This window comes from Bactrocera latifrons, unplaced genomic scaffold, assembly GCF_001853355.1.
Source record: "Bactrocera latifrons isolate USDA-ARS-PBARC rearing strain unplaced genomic scaffold, ASM185335v1 scaffold_267, whole genome shotgun sequence".
Classification (NCBI taxonomy): Eukaryota; Metazoa; Arthropoda; class Insecta; order Diptera; family Tephritidae; genus Bactrocera; species Bactrocera latifrons.
The window spans coordinates 149295-167626 of record NW_017536263.1 but is presented as its reverse complement, the minus strand read 5'-3'; the positions used below and the strand labels follow the sequence as shown (position 1 = coordinate 167626).

Here is an 18332-nt window from a genome sequence, read left to right as displayed (position 1 = left end):
TTTCTTATCAAACGACAAAACTTATTGGTACCTGGTATATTAATAAGAGCACATGGACTCACCATTGAACAATGTGAGAATAAACGTAGTAAAACAAATGGTGAAAAGCCCTTCATAGGAATTTGAATGTTGACGTATTTTCCCACAAAAATATAGTATATCAGTTCAAAAAATTTTACTTTATTACGTTTTTATAATTTAGGGAATAGGTCGAAAGATCGGTAATGCACCTACTACCTCAATATTATATACAAAAGAGAAGCTTCCCAAAATAACCAAGTACCAAGTACAAAATATATATTTTATGTCAAAAAAAAAAAAAAAAAGAACACCCTAATACATACAATATACACACACATGCAATTACATATACATGCAGGTTATGAACCTCTCTGCTTGTTGGTTATGCACTGCACTCCTTTCTCAACTTGCGAGTGTCAACCGCCGAAAACTGTCGTTTGTAGGTGTACATATGTATAATACATAAAGTTGATGATTGTAGGCAAAAATTACTACGAGCATGAATGAGTACATGTGTGTGTGTGTGTGCAAATATGTGGGAGTACATCTGCGTGCCTACATATGGCCGCTACCGCAACGCCTCATAAAGACGTCAAAGTAAAGCTCAACTGTCGACTCTACGATATAACGGCATGCTGCTGCCTCGACCAACACCAACACCAACACCAATACCAATACTAACAACAACGACGACGACCAATTTTCGTATTTTCCTTTATTTTGTGAATAGAACGAAATGAGCTTTCCATGTCCTATAGCCAAAACTTGGAGAGCATGGCATGTGTGTGTGAAAATCCCGTTGAAAACTCTACGCAGGAATACACAGGGCTGAAAATTGCAGTCTAGTTTCGTCGCGATTGCAGTGTGGATCGATAATAGAACAAAAATTGGCAGAGTGAAATGTGAAAATTGTGGAAAATTATTTAATAGAAAATCCCTCAGTTGCAGAATAAGCAAAAATATATACTTAGTGTGAGTTACAGGGAGAAATAAATATATGACGGAAATAACAAATGTGTTAATATTTTTAAAGAAATTTATAAATAAAGAAATTGAAAATTCGCTTAAAGTGAAAATCAAAGAATTTAAAAGTTGCGTATACTAAATATTAATTTTCCATGAGCCGTACAGGAGCAACGAGCATTTGGGGACCTGAAGAGTGGTACTTATGATGTGCGTATGTGTGTTTTATGGGCAAAAATCAATGGAAAATTTATATTTCGAGTGAAACGCTTTTAAATGATTTGTACGACAAAATGTATTATTTTCCTATAATCGAATTATATATCGGTTAACCTTTCATGTTGTTAAACGGGCTTATTGAAGTGCTAAAAATTGTAGTGAAAATTTGCTTTGGTAAATTTTTCACCAATTTTAGTATGTACATGTACTTAGATTGAGGGGCCAAAATGATTACGAACGAAATGTTGCATTGAGCGGTAAGGGTAGACATTTGAGCTTTCTACGCATCTCCGCGACCCTCAAAGCCTTTGCCATCACATTGTTGTAACCTAAAAACAACAAACATTAGTAGCACTTGAGTGGTCATAGCTGTAGCCACTGGTTTTACAGCAGCAGTAGCAGCAGCCGACGTAGGATCTCTAGCAGCTGCTACGAGCATTTGGAGGCTATACCATAAATTTAATGTGATTGTGTTAATGTGTTTAATGAGAATGCAATTAAAAAATAATAATTTAACATAGTAAAGTAAATAAAAAAAGGATGAAAATAAAAATGTAGAAATATCTAATAATAATTATTACAATATCTAAAATATTAATTGCTTAAATAAAATTAAATATAAGTATTAAATAAAAAAAAAATGTTTAACCAAATTATATACATTGAAATAAATCTGAAAAATGTATTTTATACTTGCAGCGAATATATAACAAATGTGGTTATTAATGCTTTTTGGTTTTTCAAATCAAATAAAATAACATAAAACAATGACTGTAAAGTGTAGTATGAAAAGACGTTACGTTAAGCGTAAAAATGTAGTATAAAGCAAAAACAATCTATTAGCTAAGCAACCTTAAAATAATTAACCAATCAACTACGTAACACCGACCAACCGTCCGCTTCTATTTCGGAAATTACTTAGTTAAAACGTGTAAAAAACTTAGCATATTTAATAGCATACTCAATAGCGCTGCATGCTTCAGTTCACCTATGCGCGTTCATATAATAAACAACCAATACAGTGACGAAATCAATGAAAAATTCCGACACATAGCAAGAAAGAGAGGTAGAGCGCATCGAAACCACGATAAAAACGTTCTGTCTATATAAAAATCCGTGAGAAAAGCTCCCGGAAAGCTTTCGCAGCAAAAGAAAAGACGCCATAAAACAAATTGTAAAAACAAACACAACAAAAACAAAGACTAAAAACTAAAATAAAGCATAATCAAAGGAAATTAAAAAAGAGAGAGAGAGAGAGAGAGTTAGAGGGTTGAGAGCGTAAATTCAATTCAATGAAACTTACGCGCGATTCAAAAGCACATGAGTAGCAGTTATAGTAGTACGCGACGGCACAAACTCACATATCCTCGTAAACAGCACACATACATACTGACACACACGTGCCTGAACAACGTCAGAACGTATACATACGAACAAACAAACAGCTATACAAATTACGTACGAGAGATTTTGTCAAATGTAAAGGAACTTCAAGGATTTCAAGATATATACAAATTAACGACAGCGATATGCTAGACTCAATAGCAAGTGCTGCCGAAGTGTAAAAAATAGAAACTCACAACCACATTTATGTGCGTGTAGAAACATACACAAACATAAACAACTAAAAAAATCAAGAAGGACATCGGGAGTGAAAACTTGAAGGCGAAACTCATTTACTGTTAATAAAAGAAGAAAAATAATTAAGAAGCACAATTGTATAGGAGTGGGGATACAATTTAAATAATAGTATAGTGTGCTTTTTGGCGTAGAGGCAGCTGGTTTGTTGTATGCCACCTGCAGGTGCAAACTGCAGCGTTGAAATCGCGTTTAAGCGCAACACTTTGAACATATCAAAATAAAAACTTATATACACACATACACATACTTACACAATCATACACTATACACGCAACGCAACGCCGAAAAATATGCAACACTAGTGCAGTGTCACTTTTGAAGTCAGCAGCAGAATGTCCTTAGGCGAACTTTGTGAGCTGCTGCCAGGCAGTACAATGCGAAGGATCAACAACAATTTTAGCGCATTTGCAATGACTGCCGTTAGTTACCTCTCTAACGGTACAATAACATGCCACGGTAGCAGTAGTGGTGGCAGCGGCTGCTGCATTAGTGGTCGTCTAATAAATCGGCATAGCAACGACTACAGTAGCTGTTGCAACAACAACAACAGTAGCAGGCAGCAACTGCAAACTATACAACAAAAACTGCCACTTCGGCAAACATTGCGACAGCAAAGGAACAATGGCAATATCAATGCAAACTACAAATTCAGAAACAGCATCAAAGCAAAAACAACAACAACATCAACAATAACAACGAGCACATCAAGTGCAGTGCCACAGCTTGTGGGTTGCCCCGAAGCTGGCGACGATGTGCCGTCATATTCGCCCTATTCGAGTTGTGGACGGCTGAAACAGCGCCGAAAGTTGAGAACGCTGTTGCCGACAAATGTGACCGCCTCGGCGTATGCCCTTACCGGTTTGGTGCTGTTGTGTTCGGTGCTTCTATCGCCATGCCACGCTTTCCAGCTGGATGGCTCACAAAATTCTTTCGCCCAATTTCGCAAATGGTATACGGGACTCAATGGCTCGCTGGAGCTGGAGTTTAAGACTGAGCAGCCCAACGGCTTGGTGCTTTACACCGATGATGGCGGTACATATGACTTCTTCGAGCTGAAACTGGTGGAGGGTGCATTGCGTTTGCGTTATAATTTGGGCGGTGGAGCGCATATCGTAACTGTCGGCAGAGAATTACATGATGGCCATTGGCATAAAGTGCAGGTAAGTGGGTGTATGCTTGGTGCTTTGGTCCACAGTGTGAGGTTGGATGTAATGCAATATGTTTGCATTTGTTGTTTTTGTATTTTTCGTTACGTAAATATATTTGAGCGCTGTCGTTATGCTTGTAGGTGTTGCGCAATGATGAACAAACATCACTGATTGTGGATGGCGTGTCGCAGAGCAGTACGACCAAGGGCAAGGAATTTCAATTTGGAAAATTTGCCACCAACTCTGACGTCTATGTAGGCGGCATGCCAAATTGGTTGGTTATCTACCGAGAAATACCAAATGTTTTGTCCTCTCACCAAACTATTGCCATTGAGTCTATTTTCGTGATGAATTCATTAAGGATTTAATAACTATTTTACTAACTCTAAAGCTCCGAAGTCATTTTAACCAGAAGAGACTTTTACTCGATTTTGTAGAAATCAATGGGGGACTCGAAGGCGTCCACGGATTTGTTATAAATTTTCTAACACGATTTTATTTTTTCCGGTTTTGGAAACATCTGTACCCATAGCTTGTAAACCTTAGAATAGTTTTGTAAGATTTGCTCCGGTTTATTTCTAAATATTTCTTTTCATTTTACAAAAAATCAGAAAAGATGAAACCAAATAACTGAAATCATTATAATGTTTTGAAAAGTAAGGACACCTTGAGGTGAACAGAAAGTCAAATACGAAAGCATATGTTATAACATGCCTTGGATAAGCTTCCTTTTATAATTCTCCAATCGACTAACATTTTTTAAGAACTAACAGTAACCTGCTATCTACATTGATACCTTTCCTCCATAATTTTTAAATTCTAGTTGAACCGCCCTTGCTGTTTCTACTGTAATAGCAAAAATTATTCGAAAATATATCCAAATTATTATGGAGATAGTTCAACTTGATACTCAAATGTGTCCCTAGAGATATGACCAATTTTCAGCACACTTTGCAGAATTCCTTCATAGTTTTGAACTTAGTGGTTGCTTATTTTTGAAGAAAATAGAGGCTACAGTTATTACTACTCTGGTGATAACTTGATGGTTGCCGAATACGGCAAATAATGACAGTTGTGAATTATATAAATATTATAACAGGTTTTATTTAATTATCTATAGTTCTGATTAGTAATAACAATAATAATTAAATTTAAAAAATAATATGCATATACTAATCAGTAAAAAAATGTTATCAATACCTTCATACCTCCTAAAAAATTTACTGCTTCAACTTCAAATTATCAGTAGTATAGATAATTAGATAAGACCTGTTATAACGTCGATATAATTCATATCTGTCATTATTTGCCGTATTCAAGAACCATCAATTATTCCACCTTTGAACTTTAAGTTTAAGTTTGAAATTTTTTTTAGAAATGTAACCAAAACAACGTCCTTCTATGTTTAACGCCTTTGCAAATTGTTTTATTATTCCTTACTTGATTATGTATTAAATCCCTTAATACCGATATTTGAGTATTTGGCGACATCATTGTTTCTGGGTAATCCATAAAAATTTTTTGTAAAACGTAATCTCGACTCGTCTCCTGAAAGCAACAAAAATTGTTAAGACATAAAAGACAAGAAAAAATTTTGTTTTTTATTTCTTCTTGCTCTCGCAGCCGATTTCTATGGCGGCTTTTCAAATAAGTCTTGTTTTGTGAAAAATCTACACATCAGTGTTGCTTAAAAAAACGAAATTATTATAAAAATATATTTCTCTCGATCATTATCTGGTAAATATATCTAACAAGATCGTGTCAAATTTTCAAGCCGATCGGTCCATCTTCTTCGAGTAAATCGCGTTTAAGATATTGGGAGTCGATTACTCTAATATTAAAAATTTGTTATCAATACCTTCATATTAAGTTATTAGAGACTATTCTCAAATAAACTTATAATCATTTGATATATATGAGTATGTATGCAAGTTTTTTTTTTTTTGGAATTCACTTACGGATGTAACATCTTAACGCGCGAAATTGATTTTTCCCCAAAAATCGCTCTTTCAAATGCTCCGTCGAGATTCGTTTTGAATCCTATATACTGGTACTTTCAGTATATCAGCTGTACAAGGAATCTATGTATATACAAACTTCGTTTATACCAACAATATTTTTACATATTTGCTGTAAAATCCCGTATCGAACAATGCTGATCTAATATCATCAAAACATGATGAAATAATTTTTTGTTCTAGAATGTATCTAACTAGATATCTAATTTTAAGACGAAAATTTCGTATTTGTTATAAATATTTTATCATATATAGGGTGGTGAGACCTTTATTCTTGAGTTACTAAATAATATAAAAGAATGAGAGAAAGTAAAACAGCAGAAATATTATTAAAACTGTATCTCATGGAAAGCATTTTGATAATTATACACGTTTATTTTTAAAGGAATTTACTATATCTCATTTTCGGGTATACTTATGAGTTTCAAAAATTTCTGAAATTATGATTTCGGAAGATAAGAATTTTTTTATTTGGTTCAGTTAACGGTTTATTCACAGTTTTCAAAAAATATTCACTTAGTCTCAACGGGATATTTCTCATTTTTTTCTTCACGTGACTTAATTAATTAGCCTTTGCGCAATTTCGCTCTGGATACTGTAGCAGGTTATACTTTAACTTATCCAGAATCGACCCCGACATACCGAGCTTATGTTCTGTGTTCAATCAGTCCCCGATGACTGTAAGCACCACTTTGTATGTCCAACGAATACAACACGTCAAACGCCCATCTCCCTATGGTCCGAGCATGCCTAAATAGCATGTTACCAGGCCATACAGTTAGATGACTTTGATGATAACCGCTATAACAAGAACAACTAAATCCGACGTACAATTGAAATAGCAAAAAAGTTAAAATGTGGATTATTAATATATGATTATTATTCTCAGAAAACTTTGCTTTAAAGAAAATGTATTCGCGTAAATCTGTTCATGGAAAATTGGTGAGAGCGACATGTAATTTGAGTGACACATATGCACGCATGGCTGTGTGTATTTATTTGGTAATAATAAGTACACATAAATGCGAAAATACCAAAATTTATTAGTTAAGTGTAAATTTACACGGGATATCTTCTAATGCGTATGTGTTTGTGCATATCAACACATTTTTTATGGTGTGTAGGTACAGCACAAAGTTGGCATTATTAGCCTTGCCAAGCGTGATCTTCGAGCCGCGATTCCGGGGTGCCATTCGCAATTTGGTATACGCCGATCAGCCAGGTGGGGCGACACGCCGTCAGGAAATGAAGCAGCCACGTGATATAAAGGTAATTAACAGATTCTGACAATATTTTATTGTTTAACTATTTTTATTGGTTATAGTAACGTAATCGGACTTAAAGTTAAAATTAATCATTTCTGTTGTACTGATAAAATTATTCGAGACTTGACGATGGTGAAATGCAGCTGGAGATATGCTCAGATTTTTCACCGAAAGTTAAAGCATCTAGCTTAGCTAAAGTCAACCTGAACTCTATATTTCCTGCTGAAATGTATAGTAAAGGTTTTTACTACTTCAAGAAAATAACAATTAAATTAATTGTAATCGTAAATTATGAAGTGCTCGCTACAAGAAATTACCTTTCCTTAAAGGAGAAAAAGTATTTGTAAAATGTTTATTATCATTCTTCTGAAACTACCTTATTCACAATCAGAACAATAGTTATACACGTTTTTACTCACTCAGCGCTCATCACTCTCTTAGAAGCATCATTTCTTCTTCTCTTTGTGGTATGCATCTAATAATATCTATTGAAAGAGGTTCCCACCAAATCCAAAGTTGGATCTTTATGCAAGTTTTCTTTTTGCGATACATTTTCAGGGAAGTCTGCCTACCCAAGTATCTAAGACTGGATTTTAACCCATGACTATCTGTACAAAAATTAGACTACTAACGTCTATGGCTTCTACGGCCACTATTCAGATATACTGAATTTTTTAAAAAACGATTTACATAATCTTTTGTTTTTCTAATCGATAGTGTGGCGACGGCCCCTGCGATAACGGTGAAATGCCAAAGGAGAAGGTACCTAGGGTACGTAGTTTAGAAAATAATAGTACAGCATATGTATTATGCAAATCTGTAACTAAATTTCTCTGTTATGCAGGGTGTACGTGGCGGTAATACCACAGATGCTTGTGAACGAAGTGATCCTTGCCAACATGGCGGTATTTGTATCTCAACCGATTCGGGGCCAATATGTGAGTGTCGAAATCTCGAATATGATGGACAATATTGTGAAAAGGGTAAATTATATTAAGATTTGCTAAGTAATAGAAGACCCAAAAATAATACACTTACCTTATTTCGTTGCAGAAAAAGCGCCATCAGAAGCCACGTTTCGCGGTCAACAGTTCCTGTCGTATGATCTTGGTCAAACTAGTGCCGAGCCGATTGTAAGCGCTCAGGATGCCATTACGCTATACTTTCGCACTCGTCAACCCAATGGTTTATTATTCTATACAGGTTTGTATCTACTGCAATAAAGAATTATATATATACATAATAATTATTGCATTTGCGAATTTTGTTTCACCCACATAATCAGGGCACGGTACTGATTACCTTAATTTGGCGCTACGTGATGGCGGCGTTTCACTTACTATGGGTTTAGCTAACGGTAAACAAGAAATGCATATCAAACCATCCAAGGTACGTTTTGATGATCATCAATGGCACAAAGTAACGGTACATCGTCGAATTCAAGAAATATCTTCGATAACAAGCTTCTGCAGAGTAAGTCAATGTGCTTCAGTATTTATAAACACAGTTTTCGCATAATTTGGAAATATTTTTCTGTCATCTAGCTTGTCACGGTTGTTGATGATGTTTACACCGATCACTCGCATATTGCCGGCAAATTTACAATGTTATCTTCGTCTCGTGTTTATGTTGGCGGTGCCGTCAATCCACGTGCGCTGCTCGGTGCTCGTGTACATAATAACTTTGTAGGCTGCCTTCGTAAAGTTAGTACCATAAATATTATTACAACTCAATAAATACTAAATGAAAAATATTCCAAAAGGTTGAGTTCTCTGCCGATACATTGTTATTGAACCTCATCGATTTGGCTAAAAGTGGTTCAAAACTGATTCAAGTGGCAGGTAATGTCGAATATCAGTGTCCCATTGGCGATCCACAGGACCCAGTTACGTTTACCACAAGGGAATCGCATTTGGTATGAGTTCATTTTATAATTATAGACAAATATAGATTAGTTGTATTTTTGCTTTATATTGTCTAATACTTGACTTTCGCTTATGTAAACCACGATTTTCGTAGATTTTACCACCATGGGAGACGGGCAAACAAAGCTCTATATCCTTTAAATTTCGTACCAAGGAACCTAATGGATTAATAATTTTGGCCACTGGCTCCAAACAACCTCGCTCGAAGAATGTAAGTTTGTTTATGTATATCAATGAGAAAATATTATGATGAGAAAAGATTATGGATGCCGATTATATATTCTCTCTTTATTTTTTGGTTAATACTCTATAGCTTTACATTCTGTTGTGACAATTGTCCGTTGTATTTGTGCAATTTGTCAAAAGATGGAGTAACTTGGTTATTATTCCATCGTTCCAATAATCCAAACATTAAAAGCGAGTATATATGTTATTCAAAGACAATATAAGTGGGTATCGTATCATATGATGTCAATATGTCGTCATATGAACTCGTTTTACATTAGATTGTGATTGATGGTGAAAAATGGACGCCTTACGACAACTCTAAAGACCAAAACTCGCTGAGGTCAAAGTAACGCTCTGTATTTGGTGGTATCAGAAGGGTCTGATGTGGTTTGAGCTTCTAAAACTTTATTAATGAGAAACGCTACCGGCAACAACCCATCAAATTGCAGTGAGCGATTGCCGAAAAATGACTGATTCGCGAATAGATAGGAGGCAATAGTTTTCCATGATGACCACACTCCCCCTTATATTCCAAGAATATTTAAAATGTGTTTAGAAAACAGAAGTTAGTAAGTTCTGCTTCACCCGCCGACTTACCCCTTCTGAAAACCGTTTGTTGCGGCCGATGCAGAAATCTCATAACTGGAATACGGTCCACATCAGGACAGAACACCACATAGTATTTTCGTAGTTTACATATACTATATACATGGAGCGTTTCAAAAAATTACTCAATCGGCAAACATTTGTTATACAAGAGGGATAAATCCCTATAAACATTAAACTGTAATGTTTAGAGTTGGTTAAGAGAATTTTTCTTAGACGAGTTTCTTGTATGTTTATGAGTTGACCATATCGACCACTTTTAGTAGAATCTGATGGCTGTATAAAAGCGGCGTGTGATGAAGAATTGAGACTAACCCTCATGCAAGTGCATGCGCCACACCAGTAATTCATTTTACTTTTGTTCTTTAACTTACTTTAACTCACTAATGCTTGTTTACCGCCACAATTAAAAAGCATAATTAAATTGCTATATTTTCCAGGCCGTACTATTTGCCATTGAGTTATTGAATGGACACATTTACATACACTTGGACTTGGGTTCGGGTGCGGCGAAGGTGCGTGCCTCACGTCGTCGAGTTGACGACGGTGATTGGCATGATTTGATATTGCGGCGGAACGGACGGGATGCAAAGGTAAGCGTCGATGGCGTTTGGAATGAGTTCCGTACACCGGGCGATGGTACCATACTGGAACTGGATGGACATATGTATGTCGGTGGTACGGGTCCAGCGTACAATAATATCGCATGGCCGCCGGCTATCTGGACGGCAACATTGCGGCAAGGTTTTGTCGGTTGCTTGCGTGACTTGGTTTTAAGCGGCAAGGCAATCGATATTGCAGCATTCGCACGCTTGCAGGACTCAGGTATGTATGTACATACGTATACAGAAGTATGTCTGTAGCGCATATTAGATGTAAATGATTTGAAGTGTACGTGAAAGTATGAAGTGTTTTGTCCATTAAAAATAAATCGGACACAATTATTTATGCAAATAGCTGATAGGGACTTTTTCGTGTCATGGTGTAAAAAAGCAAAAAGCTTGGAAAATTATTATTCATTTTTGCATATGCTATGAAGAAAGAAGAAACCTATGTTGAAGACAACAAAAAAAAAAAAAAAACAAAATGGAATGGAATGTAGAAAATTGTTATGATAATGATAATGAAAAATAAAATTAAAAGCTGTTGGTCACCCTGAACATATGCATATGAAACATAAACGAATATGAACCTTTTTCAACAAAAATGCGTTAGTTTTGCTTCAACAGCTTTTTCAAAAGTCGAAAGAATTTCATCCAATTTTTATATCAGAGATTTTGTATTGAATTTTTTAGACGGTTTTAGAAGCATTTTGATTAAATATGTTCTGTATTTATTTTTAACGTCTCATAAAATTCTTTTTACAGCGTTGGTCCGGAAAGTAATAGGACTGAGTCGATTAAAAAAATTTATTGAACCAATCGTGATAATTTTTTAAAAAGTATCAAAATAGGCCATTTCTTCGTCGATGCAGTGCTGCCAGCTCGATTTCCAAGCATTGAAGGCGGAACGCATTCTCCGGAATAGCCTTGAGAGCCGAAGGTCCGAGCCATGCTGCTTGGATCCTCTCTGTCTTCTCAAAATGCATTGTCGGGTCTAGTTGTACTCGATTGACCCATCGTTTAAATCTCTTGAGGAAACTTGGCGTTGACGGTTTGTCAAGGAGGAAAAAATTCATAGTGGATGATGCCTTTGATGTCAAAATAGACAATGAGCATCGTTTTCACTTTGGATTTGCTCATTCTTGCACCACTCGCAGAGACACGTCGCGCGAAAATGTTTGTCCTGACTCTCCAGGCGCTCGGAGACAACTAAAGCTCGTTTGTTAGCTAAAAACGCCCTGTACTGAACCCAAGGATCAGTCACGGCGGAAGAAAATCAGTCCTATCACTTTCCGGACATTCCCAGTAGTTTGGATTGATTTGGACGTCACCTAAAGATTTTTGATATTCCTCTTTACTACCTGTTTCTAATGTTTGAGATAACTCGAACTCCCGATAACTCAAATACTGGGCCACGGGAACCATGCTCATATCTTCACAAAATATTTAACATAATTTTAAAAATCTATTCAAAGTACTATGTATGTAGTATGTATACATAATCAAATTTTTGACACTTACCCGCAGCATCGGTGAAGCCATCATGCCATGTACAGGCCAACGTTTGTTCCGGCAATCCCTGCTTGAATGGTGGCACCTGTATAGAAGGCTGGAATCGTCCCATTTGCGACTGCACTGCTACACTATACGCCGGACCGACATGTGGACGCGAGTTGGCCACATTGGCCTTCAACGGCAGTCAACATATGACTGTATGGCTGGGCAATGGTCAAGGCACCAAAACTCAAACTGAAGAGCTTATAATACGTTTCAAAACATCGCGACCCACCGGCTTAATACTGCTAACAAGTGCCGAGTCGAATTCGCCAGATCGCTTGGAGATTGCGCTGGTGGCGGGACGTGTGCGTGCCAGTGTGCGTTTAAGTGATCGAGAGAAGGTAATTATTTGAGGATTTTTTTTACTGTTTTGCATTTAAATGCTGTGCTATGTTATGTGTACTTTTAAATGCTTTGTGATTCTATAGAATTTACTTGCCGGTCAATCGGTGCTGAATGACAACAACTGGCACACAATACGCTTCTCGCGACGTGCCTCCAATCTACGGCTACAAGTTGACGGGGTTCCCCCTGTCAGGGGTATGTTATGTATGTATCACCAGCACTTCTATTTGCCCTACTACGTGTCGTGCCGTGTCGTTTTTTTCATTCTACCAAAAATTAAAAAAAAAAAAAAATAATAATAATAATTAGACAATAAAACAGAAATATTGAAAATAGTTAATAAGTAAATCAAGCAATAATAAGCGTAGGGGAAAAACAACCAAACTTCTTAGCAAGAACAACAATTGTAAATTTCTATGGTTTAATTTTGGTTGCTTTTTGTTATACTTTTGTAATTTTTGTGATTTATTTTTTATTTTTGTATTACCCAAGAATTTTGTATTTTGTTCATCGAGTGCGTCAATGGGCCATGAAAGAACTAACACAACTCTCTGCGATTTCGCATATACATAATGCATATGTATATAATATGTATGTGTATGACTTTCAGTGCAGTGGTCTAGTCTCTGTCAGGCGTACTCGGGATTTCATTCGAACCTGTTTTTTTTTTTTTTTTTTTTTTTTTTTTTTTTTTTTTTTTTTTTTTTTTTTTTTTTTTTTTTTTTTTTTTTTTTTTTTTGTTAACTGTAAATACTAGTTACAACAAACGTAAAAATACTTGTACTCTTTGTGAAAGTGTTAACCAATACCTACCTAATTTGCAATCACAAATCACCAAATCACTTAATCAACAACAACACCTGTCAAATGCGTAATGCATAAAATAAACAAAAACACAATCCAACTAAATGTCAAATTAACGTATAGGTAGACAAAAATTGTAGAATTTTACTCCTGGAATTTTTACATCTTCCATATAATCAAAAGTGGAGTCAATCTCTCATAACTCAATGTTGAGAGGAACAGAAAGTACCCTAAATTAGGTGAAACTAGTTTGCCAAGCTTTAAACTCCAAAGGCTGAAAAAAATTTCTTTTTTATACAAACATGTTGTAATTTTTATTTAAATGTTCGTACAAAATATTTTTGTTGTCAATTAAATACTATATAATTTACGGTTTTAATTTCCTCGAATCATTTTATCATATTTAAATTGTTATTGGTATATTGTATGTATCATTGTTTGCATACTTTCATATTAGACATATTTCCTTTTCTTGACGTTTATTTTATCCTGTAAAATAATATTTGATCATCACTTCACTAGCGAATCCTGAAAATCGTATTTATAAATATGACATCTCACATTAATACATACAATCACTTATACATAGTATATACATGCATACATACATCTTATAAATTCATTCTGCTTTTATGAAATTCGTTTGTTACAATTTTATATTTACTTATTGTACCTTAAACGTTACTTGTACCTAAATTTCTGTTTCGTTTTAAAAGCGATCATGGGGCATCAGAAGGCTTTTAGAAAAATTCTAGTAAAATAGTTGAATATTTCATGAAAATTACACACTCTTCATACATTGTAGACACAGAAAGTCTGTAAAAATCTGTCAAAATCGGTTGATCGGTACAAACAAAGAAACATAATTTCGAAGAAAATTATTCAGATAGTCTATAAGTACATACATATTAAAATTAAATTATTCAGATAGCCTATAAGTACATACATATTAAATATAAAATATCAGCGTAATAACCATGACCGTTTGTCTGCCCGTATATATGCGACGTAGTCCTTCATATTGTTCATATTGAACAAAAAATTTTCACCCAGTTTTTATTTCAATTTGTACGATTGGGATCAAGTGCTTATATGGAAGACTTTTTCATTTGAAAAAATATCTTAAAGAAATTTGCCATCAAATATTGCCTTAGGTCCAATCTCGGAAGAAAGAGTTAGATTGACTTCAAGTTAGTTCTTCATTAAGGGGTTACAATGGTTTCCTCTTGTAAAAAACATCTTTTTCAACAATTTTTTTTACAAAAATACTCTATTAACAAAGAAATTCTGAAATTCTTGGGAAAAAAGATGCACCCGCGTTGGCACAATAACTCCTTACAGGATCATCTAAAGTGAAAAATACGTGTTTTAGTTGTAAACCTTAACTTAGAACTTGGACGAAGGAAAGCAACTAAAAATGGGATTTCACAAAAAAATTAAAATACTATAAAAAACTATTACCCGATTAAACTTAAAAATTAGGACAAAATTCTAGAGATGATGTAGAATTTAATAAGACCATACAATATTTTTTTAACCCGTAAACCCATGTAACCCCTTAAGATCAGAAAAATATTCCTAATGAGTGGCAATAGCGGACGTATTCTTCGATTGTCTACCGAATAGTTGTTGCAGATTTTATGAGAAGCAGAAACAGTGAGACGCATAAATCTTAAATATTTTGTAATTTCGGTATACATTTTGGTAAATAGCCTGCAAAACGGATTTTATTAGCGTTAAGGTGACAAAAACTGTTTTCGAAGTTCTATTTGTTGAATATATATATACAAATATACAAACTTGGGTGCCCTGTGAACGCATAAATTTTAACCTCTGTTCTTGTAAATTTGAAACTTTTTAAAATCTTGATGTCGTGTTTTCATTTGCCTCAATACCAAATTGCCTTCTTTTATGAGAAAATGAAATTGAAAATTTTCTTTGATTTTTACTTAAATTCTCCCTGGAGCGAAAAAATTGATTAAATTTCAGCAAGAAAAGTTAGAATTTACTAAAGACACTTTAGCAAAAAGGTAATAGTACTGAGAGTGCATGCTTTAAGAAAATAAGAAAACGAAAATCTCATCATAGGGAAATCTTTGTGTAACATGTCTGCGAATATCAGCAAAAAATTGGTTGCTTGCAGTGGAAATAAGTTTCATTAAATCTGACTTATATTTTTTTGATGGATTGTTGGATTACAATGCAAAATTTCACTTTGGTCATTTTTAATGTACATAATTACATAAAAAATAACTGTATCGATATTAAATAAGTATTTAACTATACATACATACATATGTATTTCTCATAGCGCGTACATTTCGAAAGGTAACCGTAACATTTTTCGTGTTTTCTGTAACTTCGGGAATATAATATTTTTTCAGTGCGAAATTGAGTTAAATTTTCTGCAAAATACTCTCACGATAACACAAGGAAAGCTACAAGAAAATATTAAAGTGTGAAAATAATTCGTATAGGTTTGTATAGTGTTTTATATATGATAAATTAATAATTAAAAATATTTTATTTTTGACAAAGCTTTTTCAAAATTGAGAGATTGTTATATTTTTTTTTTCTTAGAGCAGGATTTAGAGAAATTAAAAAATCGACACGCAAGAACAGGTGCGCATTTTTTTGTTGCCACTGTTATTGTGGTTGCTGCTGAAGAGGCACTAACAATTGCGGCAAAAAAATGTTTATAAAGCGCCGGGGCTGTAATCTGCACCAATTACTAATATTCTTCTAGTGTTTTATTCTAATTCTATATATTCGTGTACTGCGATATACTAACTTAGTTTGTGTTAATTGCAGAAAAACAAAACAAAAAAAGCATAACCTAAAACTAATCTCACAAATCGTAGCGATGCATTTGCAATACTACACAATAATGTACGTGTGTTTGTCTTCACCTACGAAATTTTAATTGTTTATATATTGTCGCACAAGCACCAAAATGTCCGAATCGCGTGTAGCGGACTTCTGCATACCTACTACATACTTACATATGTACTTACATACTAAATAGTTTGCCAATTTCGTAAACCCGTCGCACTGTTACTACGCAACCACCGTATACACGCGCCAGTCCTAGCTCTCCAACACCGCCACCCTAGCTGCAGCTGCACCTGGTTGTGTGTGTGCGTGTGCGTATGTGCGTATACATATATGCATGCATGGCGCCAATTTGCCGCTCTAACGGCAACACGCATATTTCGCATGTTCTATAACTAATACACAAAAAAATATTATATTTTTTATGTATGTATGTATATTTGTAATTTATACTTTTATTACCACAAATTATAACTTTTAATTTGCATGAATGATTCTCCACAATCGCAAGTCTAAAAATTGCTGCCTGCTGTCTCAAATTCTAGATCATTAAGTCATTGTCATCAACATCAACGATATCTAAATCGCTGAACGTCCTCAATCATCCTCATCATAATTGAGTTATAGAAGGGTATTCACAAACGCATAAAGTTGCCTATAACTATAACCAATATCATTATAGAAAACGAAATTCTGATATTACATACTATATATTATATTATATTATATTATATAGTATGTATACCTTAGAGTTCCTTGGTATCTAGCAGATTACTTTAATTGATATCCTATATTCTGTTTATAATAGTTCGATACAAAAAATCGATAAAAACTAAGGTATCCACAATTATATTGTGAATTCCCATTACATAACGAAATTTACACACCCACTCCATTTATTTACACGTACATATATAATATATATAATTATTCGCGTGCATATACTTATGTATGTATATGTGCATTAGCTGTTTCATTCCGTGCCACCTCATCAACCTGAAATCGTTTCGTGAAACCGCTTTTGTTGTTCCACCTTACATATGAAGTTATCATAAATAGAAATGTCAAATGTCAAAGAAATTTATGAAGTACCAACTATAATCTTACATTCTGCACATACTTTTGTTTTCTCTTATTTTATTTATTAGTCTCTTATGCGCATTATTTCCTAATTTAATTATTTCTTTTTAGAATTTTTGACCGAAAAATATATTTTGTATTTCTAAAAATTAAAGTTAATACCGAAATACTGTCAAAGCAGCGGAATTTTGTATGTTTGCATTCTATTACACAGATTTATGAAAAGTTAGGCTAGATTTATTAAACGTTTACGTTCTTTATTTACGTTTTCAATTCATTGCACTTTTAGACTTAACTGCTGAAATATAAAAGTATTAATGTACGTTCCCAACCTGGCGCACTCTTTATGTCAATCACGATACAGATATATACAAAGGTAGATTTTTTTCTTTTTATCCAAGCTATTTCTTTCCTTCTTCAATTTAATTACTAATTTATTTTTAACTCAAATAATTTAAAAAACTTTCGTTACAAAATCACTTGGCGGAAAGCAGAAATTTGATTAGATAATATTTTTATATTATGTATAAGTATTTTCACTGGGATAAATCAGGCAATAACCACACCCACCATCCATAGAAACACTAATTCAAATAATTTTGAATATATTATTTAGCTAAAAACTCCTCTGCCGATTTTTCTCGAGATGCCGTGCTGGATTACAATAACGCTAGAATCGAATAAATCGTAATCTTAAATTTCATTATCTAATTCTAATTCATTTACTAAATTTTTTCATACATTTCTTATAAGATTCATAGGCTTTCAGTGTCTTCAGCGAATTTTTCTTAGATTGTTTGTAATATAGTTTTATAAGCCCAGCACGTCTCGTCACCAGTAAAGATATGTTTGATGAATGTAGGATCCCCAACCACGTGATCAAGCATCTGTTTCCGGACTTTCGACACCTTCAAGATTTTACAAGCTTTTTACATTAACCAAAATATTTGGCGTCGATCCATAACAGATCTTTTGCTATCTGTCTGATTTCCAGACAAGGACTTCCAAGCATTATTTGTTTAACTTTTTCGATGTTATCGCCAGTAACCGAGCGGAATGGACGACGCGCAAACGACAA

At 34.4% G+C, this 18332-nt stretch overlaps 1 protein-coding gene across 3 annotated transcripts in view; it reads left to right on the top strand.

Annotated features, from left to right (window-relative positions):
* Positions 1-949: 949 nt before the first annotated feature.
* The window catches only part of LOC108969840 (neurexin-1), a 31894-nt gene continuing 14511 nt past the window's right edge, over positions 950-18332 (top strand). For 2 of the 3 annotated variants that reach the window (XM_018934813.1, XM_018934815.1), the window contains exons 1-14: positions 950-993; positions 1903-4004; positions 4133-4266; positions 7135-7279; positions 7993-8046; positions 8120-8258; positions 8329-8478; positions 8561-8748; positions 8820-8978; positions 9038-9190; positions 9295-9411; positions 10475-10859; positions 12164-12534; positions 12622-12742. In XM_018934813.1, coding sequence (XP_018790358.1) covers positions 3177-4004; positions 4133-4266; positions 7135-7279; positions 7993-8046; positions 8120-8258; positions 8329-8478; positions 8561-8748; positions 8820-8978; positions 9038-9190; positions 9295-9411; positions 10475-10859; positions 12164-12534; positions 12622-12742 — 2944 coding nt within the window. In that variant the 5' untranslated portion in view covers positions 950-993; positions 1903-3176. The remainder of the gene's footprint in view (positions 994-1902; positions 4005-4132; positions 4267-7134; positions 7280-7992; positions 8047-8119; positions 8259-8328; positions 8479-8560; positions 8749-8819; positions 8979-9037; positions 9191-9294; positions 9412-10474; positions 10860-12163; positions 12535-12621; positions 12743-18332) is intronic. The other variant, XM_018934814.1, reaches the window with a different exon arrangement.